Source organism: Dermochelys coriacea, chromosome 5 (assembly GCF_009764565.3).
Source record: "Dermochelys coriacea isolate rDerCor1 chromosome 5, rDerCor1.pri.v4, whole genome shotgun sequence".
In the NCBI taxonomy this organism is placed as follows: domain Eukaryota; kingdom Metazoa; phylum Chordata; order Testudines; family Dermochelyidae; genus Dermochelys; species Dermochelys coriacea.
In genome coordinates, this window is record NC_050072.1 from 61,507,747 (window position 1) to 61,533,023 (window position 25,277).

Sequence of the window (25,277 nt, forward strand, 5' to 3'; positions counted from 1 at the left end):
AAATAACAGAACGCCACTAGCCATCACCTTCAGCCCTCAACTAAAACCTCTCCAATGCATCATCAAGGATCTATAACCTATCCTGAAGGAGACCCAGCACTCTCACAGATCTTGGGTGACAGGACAGTCCTTGCTTACAGACAGCCCCCCAACCTGAAGCAAATACTCACCAGCAACCACCCAACAGAACCACTACCCCAGGAACCTATCCTTGCAATAAAGCCCATTGCCAACTGTGCCCACATCTATTCAGGGGACACCATCATAGGGTCTAATCACATCAGCCACACTATCAGAGGCTCGTTGACCTGCACATCTACCAATGTGATATATGCCATCATGTGCCAGCAATGCCTCTCTGCCATGTACATTGGTCAAACTGGACAGTCTCTACGTAAAAGAATGAATGGACACAAATCAGACGTCAAGAATTATAACATTCAAAAACCAGTCGGAGAACACTTCAATCTCTCTGGTCACTCGATTACAGACCTAAAAGTTGCAATTCTTCAACAAAAAAACCTTCAGAAACAGACTCCAATGAGAGACTACTGAATTGGAATTAATTTGCAAACTGGATACAATTAATTTAGGCTTGAATAGAGACTGGGAGTGGATGATTCATTACACAAAGTAAAATTATTTCCCCTTGTTTATTCCCCCCCCCCAACCCCCACTGTTCCTCAGATGTTCTTGTCAACTGCTGGAAATGGCCCACCTTGATGATTACTACAAAAGGTTCCCCTCTTCCCACCCCCCTCAGCTCTCCTGCTGGTAATAGCTCACCTTAAGAGATCACTCTCGTTACAGTATGTATGGTAACAACCCTTGTTTCATGTTCTTTATGTATATAAATCTCCCCACTGAATGCATCCGATGAAGTGAGCTGTAGTTCACGAAAGCTTATGTTCAAATAAATTTCTTAGTTTCTAGGGTGCCACAGATATTCCTTTTCTTTAAGTCAGGACTAGTCTCCATAGTGGTATCCTATATATCAGATGACCCTCAAAGAGCAAGAATGGAACCTTAGACAAATCAGTGAGAAACCAGAGAAACCACTGACTTTAACTGCTGCAGGCTCATCTTATATAATGAGGTTGCATTTTTAACCAGTGTTGCTTATGTAAATTTCATTTGCACAATGAGATACTATTTTTCATGCTTCACCCACTTGCAGTGTAAGTGGTAACTCTCTACTTTGATTTTAATCTTGAACAATTTACTACTGTATACTGAAAAGTTTTCTGTCTGGCCATGCTTCTTCTAGCATATAATTCAGGAGAAAACAAGAGTACAGGTTACCAAAGATTAAACATACTGATCTACTTAATACTGACAGCTTCTTGTTTTAATGATCTCGCCATACATTAAGCAGTGGAGACTGTCTAGCTTTTTGGAAAAGGTGTATGCCCTTTAAGGGCTAGTAAACCATTCTGCTACAGACTAGGTCAACCAGAGGAGGCTAACCCATTCCTCCCTACCTCCTGCTGACCAGAAGAGAGGGGAGGGACTATATTAGTCCATGCCAGTGTAGCAAGAGCCCTCTTTTGGGTGAAGCAGCACTCACCCTCCCACCCATGGAAGTGGTGAAATACCAGGTATTGGCAGAATACACTGTGGTCATTGCGGTAGTTGCTTCTGTCTCCCTCCCAGCCCATCAGATTGGCTAAAGTAAAGTGTGTGTGTGGGGGAGGGGGGCTTGTCACTTCTCCACAGCACGTTCAGGGAACTTATTTGGGGCAAATATGAAACAGGAGTTAGGCTAGGATGTCACAACTGCTTAGAATCATAGAATCATCAGGGTTGGAAGGGACCCCAGAAGGTCATCTAGTCCAACCCCCTGCTCAAAGCAGGACCAAGTCCCAGTTAAATCATCCTAGCCAGGGCTTTGTCAAGCCTGACCTTAAAAACCTCTAAGGAAGGAGATTCTACCACCTCCCTAGGTAACGCATTCCAGTGTTTCACCACCCTCTTAGTGAAAAAGTTTTTCCTAATATCCAATCTAAACCTCCCCCATTGCAACTTGAGACCATTACTCCTTGTTCTGTCATCTGCTATGTAAATGTGAGGCAGCTGTCCAGTGTGGATTCTCCATAGCAAAGGGCCAGAGTGATCAGATTAAAGAATACCTCCTTTAAATCCTTTATCAATCCATTTTAAGGAGCAGAAACAGGTTGTTTAGAGCACCTATAACTTGTACAGGCTGGAACTAATATTGTCCATAGTCGTTGCGAGTCCCCCTGTTAACCCACATTTGAGAGGAGGAGGGTGACAAAAGCCCCCTCCCTATAAATTTATGGAATTACCTGCACTTTCTTAAATATCTGGGAGTATCTTGCAGATGAATGAAGGTGGCAGTACATTTAAACCACTGCATATCTCCTGTCCACCTTCCAGTGCTGTAAATGTTCTTATGGTAGACATTACCATTGAATTAAATATTAGAAATTCAGTATAGGAAAGTGCAAACAACTGATGGATAAGATAGAGTACAAGGCTTTCAGTACAGCAGAGAGAGTCTGGACACATCAATGGGGCCCAATTTTTATACCTTTGTTTGAATAACTTAATAGAGTCCCATCAATAATGATGCTTTAGTAAGGTTGAGTTGTTTATTAATGGTGTATTGTTCTTCAGCAACCAACAGTGACAGGATAGGTATGGGTGCATTTTAAATAGATCACTATAACATAATGATCTAACTGGAGCCCATTTAGGCCAAAGGCTTTTCACAGAAAGGTAATAGGAGTGGCTTTCTTTCAGGCATGTTCGACAAATGGAAAAGATCAAAATAGCTCTATTATAAGAAATAGTAATTAGCAACATATCTTTACAACAAAAATAAGTTTCCAAATTAGCTCTCATGAGCAATGCAGTTTATTTTTTAGACACACATATATATATTTCCCTGCACACACTATTTCTAAATATCCTTTTCAAATACATATTCCTACAGTAGTGCAATACAACTTTCCCAGCAATCAGAACACAAGCCAGCTGCCCCACAAGATAGGGCATAGAGAATTTCTCATGGCCACAATCCTGCAGTTTCTACTCGGTCAAAACTCCTAGTAAAGTTGCAGGGAATTTTGCTTAAGAGTCAAACTATTAGGCCCTTAGTGGATAGTAAACTCCTCTGTGGGGAGTTACTTTAGGGATATATTTTCATATCTCTGCCTGGAGAGTTCTACACCTAAGTAGTATTTATACAATGGCTATTAAAACATTTGAAATGTAAATTATTTGTGTGTGTGTGCTCTATAATTTACAAAATAGACTTTCAGGCAGTGGGGCATGTCTGTATCAGGAGGACTGATTACTTTAGTAAATAAAGAAATAAAACTGGTATATCACTTTTACCATTGCATTTTTCCCTTACACTGTATGTCACACCGGTAACAGGTAATATAATATGCCATAAAGCATCTTAATATGCCCTATAATTAGAAAGCAAAAACATTTTCTGTAACAGTTTAGTATTAAAATTCTTTGTGCACAAATGGCGTTCATAACCTGACACCTGAAACAATATGGATTTAGTTTGATAGTTCAGTTGTGAAGAAAATACTATGTACTTCATTCACTAAACTAGTTAGTACAAATTAATATTAGTGGTACATATAAAAAGAGATGCAGTCAGTTACAAACCGGCAGTATTTTTAGATGTATGTATGTATTTTAAAGTCTCATGATGGAATGATAAAAAAGGCAGGAATCTCTTCAATTAATGGAGCTCCTGTATGAGATTTGCACTCTGCATTTCTCATTAGCTTACAAACAGCCCAAGTCAGTCTGAATACACTGCACCAGAAGTTAACAAGCGTTGAAAGCTCTGATAAAACTTAAATGCAGTAGATTCCATTACTTTGTATTTCTGTTTAAATATATAAAACATAAAAACTGTAATGGAAATTTATTGGATAAAAATATTAACATTCAAATAAAACCACACTTACATTTTCAAATCAGATTTAAATTTATATTTTTGCAGATTTCATCAGCATGACTTGAATATTTAATTTAATTTTATGTGCCTTCTACTATCAAAAGATATTACATATCTACCACGTATTTTACATTAGGTATTTTTATTGTATTATGTTATCAATCACAGGCTTTCCCCACAGCATAACCCATATTTGAAGGCTTCATCAAATTTGTCTGTACAATGCTAAATCTATTTTCAATGATAAATGCCTTTGTACAATATTTACAAATTCTCTCCATTGTGATTAAAAAGGCAAAACCAAATAAAAAGCTTAGAGAAAGGAAATGCTGCCTAGGCTTTGGGCTTTTTCTTTTATCTTCCCCCCAGCAGATGCTAGACTCCTCAGGAGATGAAGTTGGCTAGCCAGGATTGTTTCTCTTTCTCTTATTTGGGCTGTGACTGGGATCTTGTTTCAGTTCTTGGTAGTGCACCTGTTTAAACACAACGTTCAGAAGGAAACTGGTCAGGTGGCCACTCATGAGCAGAAAAAAGAGCACTAAAGGAATGAGATTTTTTTTTTTTCCTTGCGGGGGGAAGGAAACTGCTTCAAACCGTATGGGCTCTGCAACTGGGCTGCAAAAACAACAGAATGATGGATCTGGAGTAAGAAGAAAAATCAGAATTAGGAATATCCTGCCAGAAAATGCAATAGGGTATTGATTTAGTGAAGTTTTTTTGTTTTCCTCACAAAATATTACATTGAAAATAAAACAGTATCAAGTTGAAAGAGATCAATAAAAATTCCTTACAATCTGTTATTTAATACATTCTCCAGTAATGCAGAGCCCATAGCATTAGAGGGGCAGATTCTGACATAATGTATGCAAGTGCAACACCAAGTGTGAATTTAACCCAGCATCTGAAAATGTTGAAAGCCTATCCTCTTGATCTACCTAGTGAGTTATGAGAACATGCTGTAGCACTTAGCAGTTCATGGAAGATCCCACACCACACTATAAGTGCACAAACTCCATAACACATTTTTTAAAAGGGCAACCTCATTCCCTTTACTAAATAAAACAACAGTTTTCACCTTAGAAAAATAGGTGGCAACAATCACCCAAATTCACAATGCTACCACACGATACTGGGCAAAACAGCCTGCCATTGACTGCACTATTGAATTTGCTTTTATTACTGGATATCCCTAGTTCCTCTCTTCAGGGGCTGATAGCTTCAGGCAGCAGCACTTCCTACAACAACCCCAGCGATATTTACAAGTCCCTGGTGGTTGGTTAATAGCACCGTCACCCACTACCATTTCCTAAACATTCTTTTTTTACTGATTGCCCCTAAAGAGACAACCAAGGCAAAACTAATTTCATAACTGGAAAAAGTGCAGAAGACTCATCAGCCTGTTTGAATTTTTGTTTCTTTGGGCCAGAGAATATAAAGTCAAAACAAAATAATACAGTTTTTAAAATTACAAAAAACAAAGGCATAGAATTATTAAACTAATGTTAAATTGACAACCATATGAGAATTAAAATAATATATACACACCACTTGTACATCTGAGGGAACTCTGGAAAGGAAGTCAAGTAGCTCATTGTTATCAATTGCATATGGACTGCGAAGTTTCTTTGTAAATTTATTGATGCCTGGAAAAGTGATAGTTCAAACATTATTAAAATCTCTGGAGTTTTTATATCACCAGTTATTAAAAACACATTTCTGACAAAGATTTTAAGATACATTTTTAGCATTAACTTAGTGCACTATATACTCAGGCCTGGTCTATATTACAAAGTTAGGGCACCATAGGTTGATTTGCATCGACCTAGTTGTGGCATGTGTCTACACCAAAATTTGTCTCCTGCCAGCATATGCACACCATTACAGTGACACAATGACACCATCTCCCCAAGTGACACAGTTGACCTACTTAGGGTGAGAGTGCGAGTGTAAACACTGCATTTCCTATGTCAACTCTAACTGCTCTCCAGTAGCTGTTCCACTCCTGCAACAGTGGACACTCTGGTCACAAACTCCACAGCCAAGAGGTCACAGAGACCCGAAGCTGCCCACCACCTCCTCACCCCTCCTTTAAAATCTGTATGTTTTTGAAATTCCTTTTCCTAACTGCCTCCCCCTTGAGAAACACTTACCAGCTCACCTTTGTTGTGTGCATCAGACCTGGCCAGCTTCAGAGGCACTAGAAGCACTCCTGCTGAGAGCAGGCAAGAAGTTCTGGATCTACTTATGTGGGGAGAAGAGGCTGTGCAAGCACAGCTATGGAACAGCCACAGAAATATTGACAGCTATGTGCAGATTGCACAGGGGCTGCTGAAATGGGGCAAGAGAGGGATGAGCAGTAGTGGCACCTGACAACAAAGGAACTTTGCTTGAGATACCAGAAGGCAAGGGAGGGCAACAATAAATCTGGTAAAAAGAAAAGGAGTATTTGTAGCACCTTACAGACTAACAAATTTATTTAATTTAATTCAGTTAGTCTCATAAATTTGTTAGTCTCCAAGGTACCACAAGTACTCTATCTTTTTGAGGATACAGACTAACACGGCTGCTACTCTGAAATAAATCTGGTGTTGCCCCCAGACCTGCCGTTTTACAACAAACCATGGCATACTCGCTGATGACCCACCGACAGTCTACAGAGCACTGTGAATGCTTTGCTGGAGCCTGAGGACAAAACCCCTGCTGTGAACAGTGATGAGAGGGCAGATGTGGACTGGAAAGGGGTCATTTTAAATTGTTGGACACAACGTAATTTTATTTTAAAAATTACTAAAACTATTTAGCTGAGGGAAACAAGAAGCGGTAGGCCAACTCTTACTAATTATTTCTCTGGCTGCCAACCCATGGGTGTAGCTCCCACTATTTAGTCATGGGGGGTCTTTTACATACTTTAAGGGACACCATGATTAAGGCAAAGAAAAAAATCACAATTATTAATCATTTTATTATTAAAGGAAAAGAAAACAACACAAGTAAATCACTGGTGACTTCCATTACATCTCTTGTCTGTCTCTCTCTCTCTCTCTTTCTCTCTCTCTCTGTGGAGAGCTTTAAAAGAGATTACACCCTGGAGAAAGAACCAGTCCAGGGGCTGCTTTTCTCTTAGTAAGTTAAGATCAAAGAATATTGTTTCCCAGAATTATTGTGAATGCACTTTAGCATTGTATTAGATACTTCAACCAATTATTGTTACCTCTACATAAACAGCTTAAGGCCAAGTGGATTTTGTTGGTTATTAATAAATAACCAACCAGTTTAGTTTAAATATTTTCTTCGATTTCATAGGATTAGTTAAGATTACTTACTTTCTCCAATTATAGTTACCTAGTAGAAGCCATTTCAGGCTAATTAACCAATACTAAGAATCCTAAATCCAATTAAAATCCACTATTTCTCTGTTTGCCAATGTTTAGCCCATCTTCTCTCCAGGAAGTCATGGTTTAACCATCTGACGATTAACAGGAGAAAGTTAATATTTTAAGTTACAACAGCATTATAACATCCCAATAAAATCATTACAAGGGTCTTGGCAGTGTCTTAGTTAATTTTCTCTCACCAAACTAGGCCCTGGTCTACACTAGGCATTGAGGTCGAATTTAGCAGCGTTAAATCGATGTAACCCTGCACCCGTCCACATGATGAAGCCCTTTTTTGTCGACTTAAAGGGCTCTTCAAATCGATTTCTTTACTCCACCCCTGACAAGGGGATTAGCGCTGAAATCGGTTTTTCTGGGTCGAATTTGGGGTACTATGGACGCAATTAGATGGTATTGGCCTCTGGGAGCTATCCCAGAGTGCTCCATTATGGGACAGGACTGGACAGGACTCTCAACTCAGATGCACTGACCAGGTAGTCAGGAAAAGGCCCATGAACTCTTGAATTTCAATTTCCTGTTTGGCCAGTGTGGCAAGCTGCAGGTGACCATGCAGCGCTCATCAGCAGAGGTGACCATGATGGAGTCCCAGAATCACAAGAGAGCTCCAGCATGGACCGAACAGGAGGTACGGGATCTGATCGCTGTATGGGGAGAGGAATCCGTGCCATCAGAATTGCATTCCATTTTTCAAAATGCCAAAACATTTGTGAAAATCTCCAGGGCATGAAGGACAGAGACCATAACAGGGACCCGAAGCAGTGCCGCATGAAACTTAAGGAGCTGAGGCAAGCGTACTAGAGAACCAGAGAGGCCAACGGCTGCTCCGGGTCAGAGCCCCAAACATGCAACTTCTATGATGAGCTGCATGCCATTTTAGGGGGTTCAGCCACCACTACCCCAGCCGTGTTGTTTGACTCCTTCAATGGAGATGGAGGCAACACAGAAGCAGGTTTTGGGGACGAGGAAGACTATGATGATGAGGTTGTAGATAGCTCACAGCAAACAAGCAGAGAAACCAGTTTTCCCGACAGCCAGGAACTGTTTCTCACCCTGGACCTGGAACCAGTACCCCCTGAACCCACCCAAAGCTGCCTCCCGGACCCACCAGGCAGAGAAGGGACCTCTGGTGAGTGTACCTTTTTAAAATACCATACAAGGTTTAAAAGCCAGCATGTTTAAATGATTAATTTGCCCTGGCATTCGTGGCTCTCCTGGATATATTCCCAAAGCCTTTGCAAAAGGTTTCTGGGGAGGGCAGCCTTATTCCATTCACCATGGTAGGACACTTTACCAGTCCAGGCCAGTAGCACATACTCAGGAATCATTGTAGAACAAAGCATTGCAGTGTATGTTTGCTGATGTTCAAACAACTTCCGTTCTTTATCTCTCTGTGTTATCCTCAGGAGAGTGATATCATTCATGGTCATCTGGTTGAAATAGGATGCTTTTCTTAAGGGGACATTCAGAGGTGCCCATTCCTGCTGGGCTGTTTGTCTATGGCTGAACAGAAATGTGCCCCGCTGTTATGCGACCTTGTAACGAAAGCACATGTGCTATGTATGTAATGTTAACAGCAAAGTTTACCGTGAAAGAGTGTACCCATTGTTCTATAAAAATGTCTTTTCAAATACCACTGTCCCTTTTTTTTTTTTTCTCCACCAGCTGCATGTGTTTCAAGGATCACAGGATCTTCTCCTTCCCAGAGGCTAGCGAAGATTAGCAGGCGAAAAAAAGTTCTCTGAGCTCATGCTGTCCTCCCACACTGACAGAGCACAGACAAATGCACGGAAGCAGACAATGTCAGAGTGCAGGAAAGCACAAAATGACCAGGAGGAGAGGTGGCGGGCTGAAGCTGAAACGTGGCGGCAGCGTGATGAGAGGAGGCAGGATTCAATGCTGAGGCTGCTGGAGGATCAAACTAATATGCTCCAGCATATGGTTGAGCTGCAGGAAAGGCAGCAGGAGCACAGACCGCCGCTACAGCCCCTGTGTAACCAACCGCCCTCCTCCCCAAGTTCCATAGCCTCCTCACCCAGATGCCCAAAAATGCAGTGGGGGGGGCCTCCCAGACACTCCACCCCAGAGGATTGCCCAAGTAACAGAAGACTGGCATTCAATAAGTTTTAAACTTTTAAAGTGTTGTGTGACCTTGTCCTTCCCTCCTCCACCCCCTCCTGGGTTACCTTGGTAATTATCCCCCTATTTGTGTGATGAATTAATAAAGAATTCATGAATGTGAAGCAACAATGACTTTATTGCCTCTGCAAGCGGTGATCGAAGGGAGGTGGGAAGGGGGGTTAGCTTACAGGGAAGTAGAGTGAACCAAGGGGCAGGGGGTTTCATCAAGGAAACAAACAGAACTTTCACACCGTAGCCTGGCCAGTCATGAAACTGGTTTTCAAAGCTTCTCTGATGCGCATCGCACCCTCCTGTGCTCTTCTAACTGCCCTAGTGTCTCGCTGTGCGTAACCAGCAGCCAGGCGATTTGCCTCAACCTCCCACCCCCTCATAAACATCTCCCCCTTACTCTCACAGATATTGTGGAGCGCACAGCAAGCAGTAACAACAGTGGGAATATTGGTTTCGCTGAGATCTAACTGAGTCAGTAAACTGCACCAACGCGCTTTTAAATGTCCAAATGCATATTCTACCACCATTCTGCACTTGCTCAGCCTGTAGTTGAACAGCTCCTGACTACTCTCCAGGCTGCCTATGTATGGCTTCATGAGCCATGGCATTAAGGGGTAGGCTGGTTCCCCAAGGATAACTATAGGCATTTCAACATCCCCAATGGTTATCTTCTGGTCTGGGAATAAAGTCCCTTTCTGCAGCTTTTGAAACAGACGAGAGTTCCTGAAGATGCGAGCGTCATGTACCTTTCCCGGCCATCCCACGTTGATGTTGGTGAAACGTCCCTTGTGATCCACCAGTGCTTGCAGCACTATTGAAAAATACCCCTTGCGGTTTATGTACTCACTGGCTTGGTGCTCCAGTGCCAAGATAGGGATATGGGTTCCATCTGTGGCCCCACCACAGTTAGGGAATCCCATTGCAGCAAAGCCATCCACTATGACCTGCACGTTTCCCAGGATCACTACCCTTGATATCAGCAGATCTTTGATTGCATTAGCTACTTGGATCACAGCAGCCCCCACAGTAGATTTGCCCACTCCAAATTGATTCCCGACTGACCGGTAGCTGTCTGGCATTGCAAGCTTCCACAGGGCTATTGCCACGCGCTTCTCAATTGTGAAGGCTGCTCTCATCTTGGTATTCTTGCGCCTCAGGGCAGGGGAAAGCAAGTCACAAAGTTCCATGAAAGTGCCCTTACACATGCAAAAGTTTCGCAGCCACTGGGCATCGTCCCAGACCCGCAACATTATGCGATCCCACCAGTCTGTGCTTGTTTCCCGGGCCCAGAATCGGCGTTCCACCATATGAGCCTGCCCCATTAGCACCATGATGCCCATATTGCCAGGGCCCGTGCTTTGAGACAAATCTGTGTCCATGTCCTCATCACTCTCATAACCGCGCTGACATCACCTACTCGCCCGGTTTTGCTTTGCCAGCTTCTGGTGCTGCATATACTGCTGGATAATGCATGTGGTGTTTAATGTGCTCCTAACTGCCAAAGTGATCTAAGTGGGCTCCATGCTTGCCGCGGTATGGCGTCTGCACAGAAAAAAGGCACGGAATGATTGTCTGCTGTTGCCCTGACAGAGGGAGGGGTGACTGACAACATGGCTTAGAGGGTTGGCTTTAAAATCAACAAAGGGGGTGGCTTTGCGAGAAACTGAAAGGCCGCCTCAAGGATAGAACTCAAAACTGGGTTTAGTAGGCCGTTGATTTCACAGAGGAAGGGAGGGAGGAGCAAATGAATACAAAACAAATCTGGTTTATTTCTTGTTTTGAGCCAATTCATCTATCTTTATATATCTTACTGGCAGCAGACTGTGCAGTACGACTGCTAGCCATCGTCACCTCCTGGATGCTCTGCAGAAGACTGTGCAGTATGACTAGTGGCCATTGTCTTCTGCTAACTGCAGATTAAAAGACAGTGCACTGCCGGGAGGACACAATCGCCATGAGACGAAACAAGGGAAATGACCTGGCTGAGTCACTCCCATGTTTGCCCAGGCGCCCGGTTAAAAGAGCACCCAGGACTACGTCGACGACGGCTACCAGTCATACTGCACTGTCTGCTGCCAAAAGGCAATAAACTGCTGCTGTGTAGCAATGCAGTACCACGTCTGCCAGCACCCAGGAGATATACGGTGACAGTTAGCTGAGTGGGCTCCATGCTTGCCGTGGTATGGCGTCTGCACAGGTAACTCAAGAAAAAAGGCGAAAAATGATCGTCTGCCCTTGCTTTTACGGAGGGAACGGGGGCCTGACGATATGTACCCAGAACCACCCACGACATGTTTTAGCCCCATCAGGCACTGGGATTTCTACCCAGAATTCAAATGGGTGGTGGAGACTGCAGGAACTGTGAGATAGCTACCCACAGTGCAAAGCTCCAGAAGTCGACGGTTGCCTCGGTACTGTGGACACAGTCCGCCGACTACATGCACTTAGAGCATTTGTGTGGGGACACACACACTCAACTGTATAAAAACGCTTTCTACAAAACCGACTTCTATAAATTTGACCTAATTTCGTAGTGTAGACGTTCCCTTGGTTGATGTTTTGGGGAGGTTTCCTTGGTTTCTTCTTGAGTCTTCTGTGTTTTTCCTATCTGTCTGTGTCAGCTTGCTGGATGGATAGGATGGTTTGTGAGGTCCTTGCTGTCTAAGCAGAATAGCGAGGGTCAGAGGGCTTTATGCACGTGTGAGGCGCTCACTTCAGAGTTTTTATGCCCTTCTTCCTATTTTCAAGAAATGATAGGTAAACGCACTCTTTTGAGGTTTTTATATTTAAGGTTGATTGCTGTCACCCTTTCAGAGTTGGCTTAGGTGATACTTTCAGCTCTTGAATATGCAGTCTGTTTAATGAGTATGCAGCATTTCTTTAACTGCCTTTGTTCTTGGGGATGGAAAGATCCAGATGTGTGTTAAAATGTTCTTTTTGTTCAGTCCATTTTCTAAGATATTAAAACTTAAAATATATTTTTCCAATTGTCCAAAACATTCCTGTTTTTATACAAAAGTTGTTCTTAAAACAGTTTTTTTTAAATTAAATAATTCAAATAGTCTTGAGCTTAAATAATTAAGTGTTGACGACTTTGGAGATTTGATACTTCTGTTCCGGAGTTGGTTGAGGGTCTGCTTGTGCACTGCCAGAAATTAATTTCCCATTAATATGAATATCCTATACTTAAATGGCTTCTCACACTAGTTGAGCAAGGTCATTAGATTCCATGTTGGTACATAAACCATTTACACAGCAATGACATCAGGAGCTACATTAGGAAGTTGTCATTTAGTTAATGTATTTGGAAGTCTGCATTTCACAGACGTGTTTGTCATTTCAACATTTAAGAAATAAACAAAAGTTTAAAACATCTCCAACTAAACATGTTTTTCTCTAAAGTGTTTAAGAACACAAGCAGATTTTCTTGTAAGAGTATGGGGGTTGGTAGAGCCCATTTTACCTAAACTTATTGCTCTGATAACACCCTACATTCCTTTCACAGTCATGGTTCTTCCTAAAACATCAAAGTTTACATGGTTTATTTCTTGATGTTTGTTTGTCCATAAAAACAGAAACCTGGAATTTCTTTGATTAGCTTTAACATTTTGTAACATAACCAGCCAAACGTATGTATTTCTAAACATCCTGATTATAACCTTCTTAAAGCTATATCTTAATATTTAGTAAAGGTGCAAACAAGTTTGTAATGACTTAAGAAATTAAGTTGAAATACATTTATCAATGTAATTTTTGCATCAATATTGAAGTCTTTTTTCCGCAAGAAACTGGGCAAGGAGGAAATGTGGCAGGGACCATACTGTGAGGAAGGATCTGTTTGAAACTCTCCTGGAGTCAAGCCAATCCCAGGTGAGTGCAGATGTGCTGATGAAGGGGAAGGGAGCTCAAGTAAGGTAGTATGGTACTCCAATTACACAATTCACATCAGATCAGTTCCTGTACTCAGGTCTGCTTTTCAATTCTTTCACTTGTTGAGGCAGGCAGGAGGGGGCCATGCAGAGTAAATTGTTTATCTGAATAGGGATGTCTCTTCTACCCTCATGAGAGATGTTAATGAAACTTTCATGGAGATATTCTACAATCCTCTTCCAAAAATTCCTATGGAGCACATCCTTGTTTCTTCCCCCACAATAGGAGACCTTTAATGTAGGGGGATAATGTAAGACAGTTTTGAGACTTGTCTTTCCCTTTCCATTGTGACTGTATATCTGTGCTGTATCTGTCTGTTTTAATCAGCAACCCCTGGCAAGGTGGCCTGGAAAGGTGCCCCTGAATGTCTGACCCTGATCAGGAGGCGAAAGAATAGGATTCAGAAGGACGTGCTCTCTTGACACCCTCCCATCCTCTACTACCTCAGTTAGTGAACATAGGGTTTGGGAGGAGCCGTATGACCATGAAAGACCAAGAATGGAGAAACCAGTTGTTGCAGGAGAGGGAAAAAGGCAGAGGTGCATGGGGAAGCGCACCAGGACATCATGAGTTTGCTCAAGCAACAAACTCAGATGTTGCAAGCAGTATTGACCTACATGCCCAAGATCCTGGACTCAGCAGCCTTTCCAGTCATTGGAGAACTCCATAGTCGCAGCTCCTTACATCCCCCAACATACCAAATGGCAGCCTAGTCTACATCCTTATCCCTACCACTGCACATGGGCAGGACAAGAAGGATCATAGTGACATATACAGGCCTGTGAAAACCACATGGTGCATGTGTGGCCACAACCTACTATACCACAGTAGGTTTTACTTATATGAATATTAACTATCACTTTTTACTTCGCATTTTCAAGTATTGTTCAACCTTTTACAGTGTTGGTAGAAGACAACTTTGTGTGTTTGTTGGCTCTTTAATTTTGTTGTCTGTTTCTTTGCAAACAAAGTTCTATTTTTGGAGATTCGGTATCTTTATTACTTTACACCAAGCATTACAAAATTCATAGCCGGAAGCAAACTCCCACTGATATTTAATCTTCATGCACACGACAGTCACTTTCATAAAACCATCAGACAACATGATTGTGGTTGACGGTTAAAAGAGAGTCTTTTTTTAAGGCCTCCTTTAGCCATATATCTCCAGTTGACTCTATCAGCCCATGTGTCTGGCTGTTCAAATTCAGCAGTCACCCAGTCCACCCTGACAGTAGCTTTTTCCACTTCATCCTCACAGATATTATGCAGTACACAAACAGCTATAACAATGGAGATGTTGGCCTTGCTGAGATCCTAGCTAGTGAGTAAACAGCACCAGCATTCCTTCTATCTATCAAAAGCACATTCCGGGGTCTTTACCTGCTGAGTTAGAAGCTGAATCTTTTTTTTGTCCAGGTAGCCAGTGTACAGCTTCAAAAGCCAGGGAGCAATGGGTGGGCCAGGTCCCCCAGAATCACTATTAGAATTTCAGCATCACCAATAGTAATCCAGTGGTCAGGGAAGTACGTTCCTGCTTGAAGCTTTTTGAGAAGTCTTTTGTTCTTAAAGATGAGAGTATCATATTGCTATAAGTTAAGTGTCCCTGGTGATCCACTAGCACTTGCATAACCATGGAAGAGTATCCCTTTCTGTTGATGTACACAGTGACAAGGTGGATTAGTGCCAGAATAGAGAGATGCATGTTGTGTGTCACCCCAGTATAGTCTGACAACCTGATTGCTGCAAATCCATCCACTATTTCCTGTACATTACCCAGCATCACAGTCCTGCATAGCAGGAGTTGCTTAGTGGCCTTACACACTTGATGACAACTGCCTCCACTGTGGATTTTCCAACTCCAAACTGATTGCCAGCTGATGGACAGCAATCTGGCATTGCATCCACATCATGATTGCCACTTGCTTCTCCACTGTTAGTATAGCTCATTTTGATGTCCCTGTACTGGAGGTCTGGGGCAAGCTCAGCACACAGATATTGGAGTGTAGCCTGTTATATTCAAGAGTTCTGAAGCCACTGCTAATCATCCCAAACCCTTACAATGAGATCCTATTAATCAGCCCTCATTTCTCAGGCCCATAAGCAGTGATCCACCATCTAGAACAGCTCCGCAAACACCAGCCGCAACCTGGCATTTTTTTCATCATCCCCATCAGTATCTGATTATTGTGCTTGACCATCTCTTCATCTTCATCTCTCATCACAATCTTGGTTGTAGTAGTACTGGTTCAAGTTCTGAAAATACAGGAGAATTGTGCATCCTGTATTAGCAACTCTCATGAGAATGGTGCTGAGCTGTGAAGGATCCATGCTTCTGCCACAGAGATGGCAGAGACAAAAATGCAGTGCATGAGGCTGTGGGAATTTTTTTAAATGATGTGAAAATTATAGGATGTCAAAATTATTTCAGGATGGAGAAAGCGGCATGGTGGTAACTTGACCTCTTGCTCCCAGAAATCCCTAGGCATATCACTGGTATCCCACAAAGCACCACAAAAATGTAGCTGCCCAGAGAGATGGGGAGTCCTGACATCCCACAATATTTCATCCCAGAAACACTCAAACATGATGTTTCTAAAATATGCCATGTGTTGATGGGGCTGGCAGGCTCTCTGGCTCCATGGCAGCCTCCACTCTGAACATTCAGGAATTGTCATGGAGCTGGGGATCCTGGAAGCCCCAAAAGCCGTAGCAGCTTCTGATTACAAAACTGCATGTCAGTTACAGTCAGCAACCACCAAGGGTCTTGGGGAACATATTTCACTCCAGAAATATGTTTTGGTATTTCTGAAATTAAATATTACAGAACTTCAGTTCCACGAAAAATATGGACTCTTTGGCCTGATTGGAACAAATTTTCTGAAAACTCTAACATTACTGCAGAATGGACATTTGATTTCCTGGTCGGCTCTAGTGGCGTGCGCGCGCGCGTGTGTGTGTTTGTGTTAACCTTTTGGAACTTTACAGTAAATTGAGGTAATGATCTTTACTCCTCTGCTTCAGAACTCTCAGGCTATCCTGTCAGATTTAAGCTCCTGTCACAGTTTTGTTTAGGGTTTTTTAATATATATTTTGACTTACGAATATTTTTAGAATGGAAGGTCTGATAGTTCATTTTTCCACACACAAAAAAGCTGTATTGGGTTATTCAAATCAGCAACCAAAGTTCAAAGGCACCAAGCCCATCTTCCAAGACTAAGCTAAAACAGCATTTCTAAATTACAAATCGCTATTGCATCATTAGAGACTGGGTCTGAATCACTCCGGTGGGCTCACTGGGTACTAGCCTGGAAAGACCTAGTTTGTGGCCTGTGGAAACAAAATATGTCCAAAGCAGGGCCTACAGTGGCACAAGCCTCCCAGAATCCCACATCACCCAGAGCAAGCTGGGACAGCTCTCAAAATGAACTGGGCCTGCTCTATGGGTTTTGGGACCAAGCTAGCTGGGAGATGAGATGATTCAGTTTCTCATTCAGGCAGTCTTTGCTGGTAGATCATCTATGGAACTGTAGCCAGGTTATAAAGCTTCATGCCCTTGGCAGAATGTTTATAACAGAGCAGCAGTGGTAACACCACTGGCGTCCCACAGAGTGAATCCACAATTCTACACAACTGCCCAGCAATGCAGAGTGGGAGGAGAGGAGAAAGTTGCACCTTGTGGGGGTGAATTTTTTGGTATTTGGTGTACATTTTGAAATCCTATCCCTTACTAAAATTGGTGAATGGGGAATCTGAGACCCAGCCACATCCATTTGAGAGGACCCAATTGAGCATGGAGGCACTGAGAAATCAAGTGTCTATCCCAGACCTTCTCAAACTGATCTGTGGACCACCTGTCGGTAAGGAAGAGCTGGCAGATCTCATGGAATCAGCTGCTTCTTGGTAGCACAAGAAGAGTCTGCATATCTGTAAAAATAGCTATAAATAAGGAGGAACAAACCTAGGATCCTCCTGTTAGCTTTATCATATGAAAGGAGTAAGAAATGAGCCACCATGACTGGAGATTGCAGCCAGACAAGAGCCACCATTAGGAGAGAAGTGTTCAGGAAGAAGGGAACCAGGCACCATGTGAAAAGGAGTGGGTGAAGCAGAGGACTGTACAGCAGTGAGACAGAGAAGAGAAGAAAAGCAAAATGGATGGGAGGGGAGCTGAATGGAGAGCAGAAGGAAATGATGTGATTAAGCCTTTTCAAAACGTTTAAGATGAAGCATTTTGATAAGAGCTAAAAATATATCAATACTTTCCTAACATTATTTTTCCATACAAGCAGCTGTGTTAGCCACAGGGATGCTGCACAATTTTGAACAGAATTAGGCTGCAGGTGGTCCAGAAGAGACACTGGACAAGTTTGAGAATTGTTAGTTTATGCAGAGGAAAGAGCAAAGAATCCTTTGGAATGAAGAGTCTCAGAGAAAAAGCCTTCTGTGGGTGCAAAAGAGGAAAATGTAGCAATGCAGATGCTATCTGATGTTGCATGGAGGAAATTTCTTTAGAAGAGTCGCTAAACAGCAGCATGGCCGTATGAATTTGCAAAGCAGCTCAGAAACTACTTTCCTGGAAGTGACCACCTGTCTTTCACTAAAATCAAATCAAAATAAGCATTTGCTTTTAAATGCAGAAAAAATGAATGAGAAGAGGAGTTGAATATACACCAATGAGGGTAGAAACTCCAAATAAAGTGAAAATGTGTGAGAGTTTGCAGGGTTCCATTTCAAGAGCAGTTTTTAAATGAGACAATTTTCTCTGTGCAGGGTGTGTACTTACAGAATGCAGGTACAGCTGCTACAGAGGTGGCAAAATATGTGATCGAAAACGTTGAACAATCTTTATATCTGGTATACTGTACAGCAACTTTTCTAAATCAGTATAAAGAAAATACACAGCCTATGTGAGAGGTTAAGCTGTCTCCTAAAAAAAACCCAAACAAAACAAAAAAACCCAACCCACTTTTGTTCATTATCCACCAGTAAAATATCAAAGTTTTTGTTAGTCTAAAGGTGACCTTTTAAGCAGGTGTCTAAGCACTGTGTTTACATACACTTTCACAAGATAAAGTGCTGCAGCAAAAACATATCGTCCTAAATGCACTATATAGATTGAAATGCCCCTGTTTGTGTGTAAGTGGTGAAAATAAATCAGAGTAATATCTAGACAAAGCTACACTTTGATATATGAAAAATCCTCATGGCTACATGTTTATAGTATGATGAAGTTTAGAATGCCAGACAAGAAAAATGCATTTTCCAGGTGGGCCTAAATCTTTACCCAGTTGTGATTTTTAACTAACCTGTCTGTTTCCATCATGGAATAGCTTCATGACCATAAATACTGAAAACTACTGACACTATAATTCATCCCTTAAAAAACAGTTTGTTCTAAGTGGCTCAGACAGTTAAAAAAAGGCTTTACTTACCCCAGACAAGGACAATGTATCTCAGTGGAATTAAATACAGGATGACTGTGAACACACAGAGGGCAACAATTGCCAACCAGCTTAAGAATGGGACAGTCCAGTTGAATGTACTGAATGAAAAATTAACATAAGTCAGAAGTCTAATCACTTCACAGAACTAATAAGAGAACAAATAACGGGCAGGCAGATTACAACTCTGTAAATGGAACAGTCAGTCTTCAGCAATGAGAGTACTGAAACTGCATATGAATGCATGGATGCTAAATATGTTGGAGATCTGGGGTTTGAAACACAAACACCCCATGTGTGGGAACACTGGCTCCTCACTTAGCAAACCTCCTTATGTGCTGTGTTAGCACTGTATTCAGTACAATTTTCCTTTCCTTCCAATGTTCTTTTACATTTTTAGGAACAAAATTACAAAGATTTATAGGAAGTGTCATTAATCTCACTTATTTAGCAAGTTATGCTGCTTTCTTATACAATGGAGCAAAAATATCTAATTCCAAAATGCACCATTTAACAAAATAATCAAGATGACCTCCCTGTGCAGCCTTTTAATGAAAAGTTTCTTTCAAAAGGGGGCTTCTTTTTAGAGCTTGCACAATATAAAGTGTCTGTGCCTACCTCTGTGGTGTGCATCTGGCCTGGTTTAAAGTTGCATAATGCACTATTTTACACACATACTCCCACTGGAAGAGCTCTCAGGTTTTCCTTTTAAAGCCTTTGTTCTGAAATTCATAGACTACAACTTTCTGTAACACTATTCTCATAGAGTCACAGAGTTTAAGACCAGAAGGGACCATCAGATCACGTAGTATGACCTCCTGTTTATCACAGGTCACCAACACCACCCAAAACCCACACTCTAAACCCAGAACATCTTGATTCTAAAACACTTTCTACTAGCCTATTAAGAGGTGACGGAAAGCAGCATTTGAGAGCATGAGAAGCCTCATATGTCCTGCGAACTGGCCACTTGCCAATATGGCATTTCTTCTGATTCACTTCCATTGGGAGTATTTATTTTGTGACTATATTACTGTGCACATATTGCAATCTCATAAACATGGAATATAAATGATCACCTAGGCCAGATTCACCAAATCTAGAACAGAGATGTGTGAAGCCTGAACCCTGGATAGTGTTCAAAATGAGGCAGGAAAACAACGCTTTCACTGTCATTCTCCACTTTAGAGTCCATTGAGTGTATCGCAGGAGCCTTGCTGATGGAGACTGTTGAGGGGATGCTCTGAATCAGTGCAGCTCCTATCTTTTTGGCTGTGCTGCCATAGCAGAAAGGAGGTTGTGAATGCTTTGCACTAAACATTCCATCGTTGGGGGACATGTACCTGACTTTATGTTGGCAGAAGTCCAGGATGAATTTAGTCCTGTCTTTTAGTTGAGAGAATCTTTATGGAATGTTTCTCGTTTCAAATAATAAATATTAAATTACTCATTCGTTTAACATTTCAAACACCTACCAAATTTCCTGAAATGGGCCAGCATCAATCAAAGGCAAACACTGAATAATTTTGTTTTCAAAAACAATCTATACATATGCTGTATAGTTTTAACCACTGCTTATTTTTTAAGATTTAAGTATTTTGGTAAATCATATATTTTATGTACAAAGACTATAAATTACACATAAAATAGGATGAGAAATTGGTAACCTGATCTAAATAAAATCTTCCTAGTAATAGAATACATGTGTATCTTCAAAATCTCTGAAATTCTTATTTAGGTCTGCTTATTTCTTTTATCATGACTTTGTATTGATTTTTTAAAAATATCTGGGTTAAAAACAGTGTTATGTCTCTCTCATCTGAAAGACAGTCTTATTTCTTACTTCAAAGCCACAGTTCTGATTCTTTTCCAATTCATATATTTCTAAATTCCAGAATTAAAATGACAGGACTTCCATGCATCCAAGGGCCAGCATAAAGCAAAGTAAATAATGATGAGATTTAGCAATATATCATCCAAAACTGTCGGCCCCTGCCAAAAGAATATAACATTTTGCAGCTTGGTTGGAGGGAAAAAATGTGAGCACCATCAGAGAGCAATCCAGCACCAATGTGTCAGCACTCACTTCTTTATCCTTTCTCCAAAGGAAGCCACTTCATCAAGGACATTCTGGACACTGACACACACCTCCTGGATGGCATAGAGTTTATTCATAAATCCTTTTTTTTCACTATCCTAAAAAAATAAAAAGGAAGTTGCAGCAATAATTGGTGTGAAAACTTTTTTGACCATACTCATTATACTATATACTTCTGAAGTAAAATTCAAAATCATATATATTGCAGACATACACAATGCTCATCAGTAAAAAGTCAGCATTTAAAAACTCTTACCACATGGCAGTATCTTAGAGACCACAATTCTTACCCTCTACTTTGAATAGAGGGTACAGACAGTGTATAAACTGGGTACATAATGGAGCGTAGTTTCATTTGTCACTAATAGTTTTCTAAATACATATTTCAAAAGTCCAGCTCTCTGGTCAGTGATAAGAGTCAGGCAGCTATATTACAGCTCAGATTTCTGAACTGAACTTTCTTTAGTTGATGCAGACATCCACATTTCAAGATGATGAAAGCTCCTTTGGCAGTACAGGGAGTAAGAAACCAGACACACTTCAGGTCCTAAGGACAGGCTACTGACCTTAGAAAATGACTTGTCAAGTTTCTGTATATGATTTTTCTCCCCCTCCGCTCATGTGTGGGCAGTGATTACTTTGAATTGGGCTGAGACAGTATTGGGAAATGCCAAATGAATTAACTTGAATGTGATAGGAAGGTTTGGAGCTCCTCCCTTCAGCTCTGAATATTACAGAAATCCAAAAATCCTTGCATTGCTGGTCCTCTGCTGCATCCACTATGCTGCTATCATCTTTTAACATTCCAATTAAACGTATAGCCTACTAGGACATCCTGGTACACCCACAGCACAGCACGTGCAGTCTCCCCAGGCAAACCTGTATGCACTATTTAGCAGCAGACAGATGTGTGTTTAAATTGTCAGACATACCAGTGACCTCAACAATCATTCCACTGAATTTAGCCAATGAGCATACACCATCTTCCTGTTTCCCCTCTTAATATTCCAAGTGCCAGTGTACATGCAGTGTATGTAAGTGTACAACTTCCTTACAAAATATTTTGTATAGTTAGCTGTTTTAGAGTAATGAGTCAGCCCTAAAAGGAATGAACGATTCCAGGAGAGGTGGCATTCTGTATGATAGTTTGGTTACTTCCTTAGCCAGGTTTCCAAGCTGTATTGGATTTTGATTCATAGAGCCATTACTTTACTTTATCTACATAATAAGATTCCAGGATTGTCACTCTGTGTTGTCACTCTGAAGCCTAGAACATCTGTGTTGTAGCCACGTTGGTCCCGGGATATTAGAGAGACAAGGTGGGCGAGGTAATGTCTTTTATTAGACCGACTTCTGCTGGTGAGAGAAACAAACTTTCAAGCTCACAGAGCTCTTTCTTCAGGTCTTGGAGAAGAGCAGCTCTGTGTAAACTCAAAAGTGTGTCTCTCTCACCAACAGAAGTTGGTCCAATAAAAGGTATTACCTGACCCACCTTCTCTCTGTACAGTCAGTGTGAAGCAATGGAAACAGCTACAAGCATGGTTCAGAGTTCTTGTTTGTTCAGACTATCATCAGATTCAATAATCACAGATTTGCAGTCCGTGGCCAATTTAAGTTCTCAGCCATTTTTCGTCTTTTTTTACACTTTATGAATTATACCCATGCAACAGCATGCACCTAGTGTTAATGTAAAGGTCTAATTAATTATACATCCAATGTCATTATCTTTTTCAACTTTTAAGATTCTTTGATCAATTTTTTTTTGTGAAATGACCAAAACAGAGTGATCATTTGCCTCTGAAAACTAGGAATCATCCCTTACAAGTCCTTTTCATGCTAATGTTTTACTAACAGCAACATTTTGTCTGTTTTTTTTGCCTCCTGAAGGAACCGTCAATCAGCGGAACAGATGAAACTGACAAGGAGTAGGCTAAGCAGATACGCACCTGAAGGACCACTCCTCACAAGGTATGCCCCATGTTGATACTCTGTTCTCTTCCCCTAGGAGACCTCGCCAAGAATCCTCACACAGTAGCCACATAGCATCAGATCCATATGGGGTCAGATTCTACCACTGAGAAATGCTGCATGTAACGACTCTACCACTACAGCGGCTAAAAGTAATTTTCTCCTGGCCTTTCTCAGAACACATGTGATTCGGAGGTTTGACAAATAAGCCAAAAATTTACTAATGGATTGATTCATTGTCATCCTGTCTATAATGTATTTTCTTAAAAGTGTTTTATTTAAAAAGATGCTTTTCAAGGTTAGCAAAGTTTTGAAAAGCAAAATGTTTTGATAGAAATTTTTTACTTTAAAATTTCTTCCATTACAAACTACGTACTAACGTGGTCCCCTATGAATGAAGTAGTTACTCTTTATATATTGTATCTGACACAAAACCACAGTAGATAATGGAATTGCTCTGTGTTGCATTCTAACATTTCTTACTTTTTCCACTAATGTTCAATAGTTTATGAGTAGAAAATACAATGGTATATTTCTTGTAGTGTCATTTTTGCTTTTTTCCTTATAAACCAGCTTGGATGAGGGAAATATCATCTAGCGTTTAAACGTACAAAAGTTCTTTAGTGACATTGGTTCAAAAACTGCAATGTCAAGATTTCTTCTGAAGATGTTAAAAGAATTGAAGCACAAAAGATGGGTTGGCTTTAATGCAGCAATCATAGGAGGAATATATATGGCAAAACTATTTCTAATGATTCAGTATACTTTGAAAGCTGTAAATACCAGGGAATGTAAAACATCCAAGTCTTTTTGAACCCACTTATAAGAGTCAGATTGTATCCTCAATTCATTTGTGAGGTTAATAACAAATTGCTGTTAGTTCAAATAATGCCTTGATCAAGCAACAATGAAACTGTGGTACTCTTAACCCACCCAACAATATTGAAGTCTTTTTGAAGATTTTATTGAAGTATGGCTACTTTTCAATCTGTTATAGAATGTCCATGGAGATTGAAGTGCTCTCCTACTGGCTTTTGTATGTTATCATTCCTGATGTCTGATTTGTGTCCATTTATTCTTTTACTTAGAGACTGTCCGGCTTGGCCAATGTACATGGCCAAACCCCGTTGCCTACTCTGTCCCCATATATACTTTAGTGACACCAGAGGACCCAACCACATCAGCCACACCATCGCGGGCTCATTCACATGCACATCTACTAATGTGATATATACCATCGTTTGCCAGCAATGCCCCTCTGCCATGTACATTGGCCAAACTGGACAGTCCCTACATGAAAGAATAAATGGACACAAAACAGACATCAGGAATGGTAACATACAAAAGCCAGTAGGAGAACACTTCAATCTCCCTGGACATTCTATAACAGATTTAAAAGTAGCCATCCTTTAGCAAAAAAATTTCAAAAACAGACCTCAAAGAGAAACTGCAGAACTAAAATTCATTTGCAAATTTAATACCATTAATTTGGGCTTGAATAGGGACTTGGAGCGGCTGGTTCACTACAAAAACAGCTTTGCCGCTCTTCATCAATTATTGGGAGTGGACCACATCCAACCTGACTGAATTGGCCCTGTCAACACTGGTTTCCACTTGTAAGGTAACTCCCTTCTCTTCATTTGTCAGTATAATAATGCCTGCATCTATAATTTTCACTCCATGCATCTGAAGAAGTGGGTTTTTTACCCATGAAAGCTTATGCCCAAATAAATTTGTTAGTCTTTAAGGTGCCACCGGACCCCTCATTGTTTTTGTGGATACAGACTAACACGGCTACCCTCTGATACATGAAAAAAAAAAATCTGTTTTTTAATATAATAGGAAACAAACAAACCACACTTCAGCCACAACTGCTTTCTGCTCTTTATACTATATTTAGTTTTGCTTCTTCAGTTTACATTCTGAGATGCTGCTTTCGTTATAAATGTATCTTGATTTATAATCAAATTGTGTGAGAAAAGAATTATAACAATGTAATAAAAACAATGGCCTTTGTGACGTCTCCAAAACTCAGCAGGGATTACTTTAGGAGATCCTGAGGCTATTTTTCTTTACAAATATTTTACAAGACAAACTTGTACCATTTTTGAAAGCACGTCTGTTCCAAATTATTCCCTTAAAAAAAAGAGAGAGAGAGAACGTGAGAATCACCATTCCTTCCCCCCACCTTCTGAGTTTAGAGGAAATTTGTTGACATATTCTGAGGCAGGCATAGACAAAACAGCACAGGAAAGACAAGGTGGTCAGAAGGATCAGGGTTCGGCTTTGCTTAAACTAATTCCACATGCCCCTGCTCCAAAGATTGTAGAGAAAATAATCTAGGATAGGGAAAAGCTGCACTTTTTTTT

The 25,277-nt window shown here is 41.0% G+C and overlaps 1 protein-coding gene across 5 annotated transcripts in view; it reads right to left on the minus strand.

Annotated features, from left to right (window-relative positions):
- Positions 1-2,870: 2,870 nt before the first annotated feature.
- MCTP1 (multiple C2 and transmembrane domain containing 1) overlaps positions 2,871-25,277 on the minus strand; it is a 456,544-nt gene continuing 434,137 nt past the window's right edge. For all 5 annotated transcript variants that reach the window (XM_038403494.2, XM_043514593.1, XM_043514596.1 and 2 more), the window contains 4 exons: positions 20,929-21,038; positions 18,834-18,943; positions 5,492-5,589; positions 2,871-4,419 (listed from right to left, as the gene is read on the minus strand). In XM_038403494.2, coding sequence (XP_038259422.1) covers positions 4,348-4,419; positions 5,492-5,589; positions 18,834-18,943; positions 20,929-21,038 — 390 coding nt within the window. In that variant the 3' untranslated portion in view covers positions 2,871-4,347. The remainder of the gene's footprint in view (positions 4,420-5,491; positions 5,590-18,833; positions 18,944-20,928; positions 21,039-25,277) is intronic.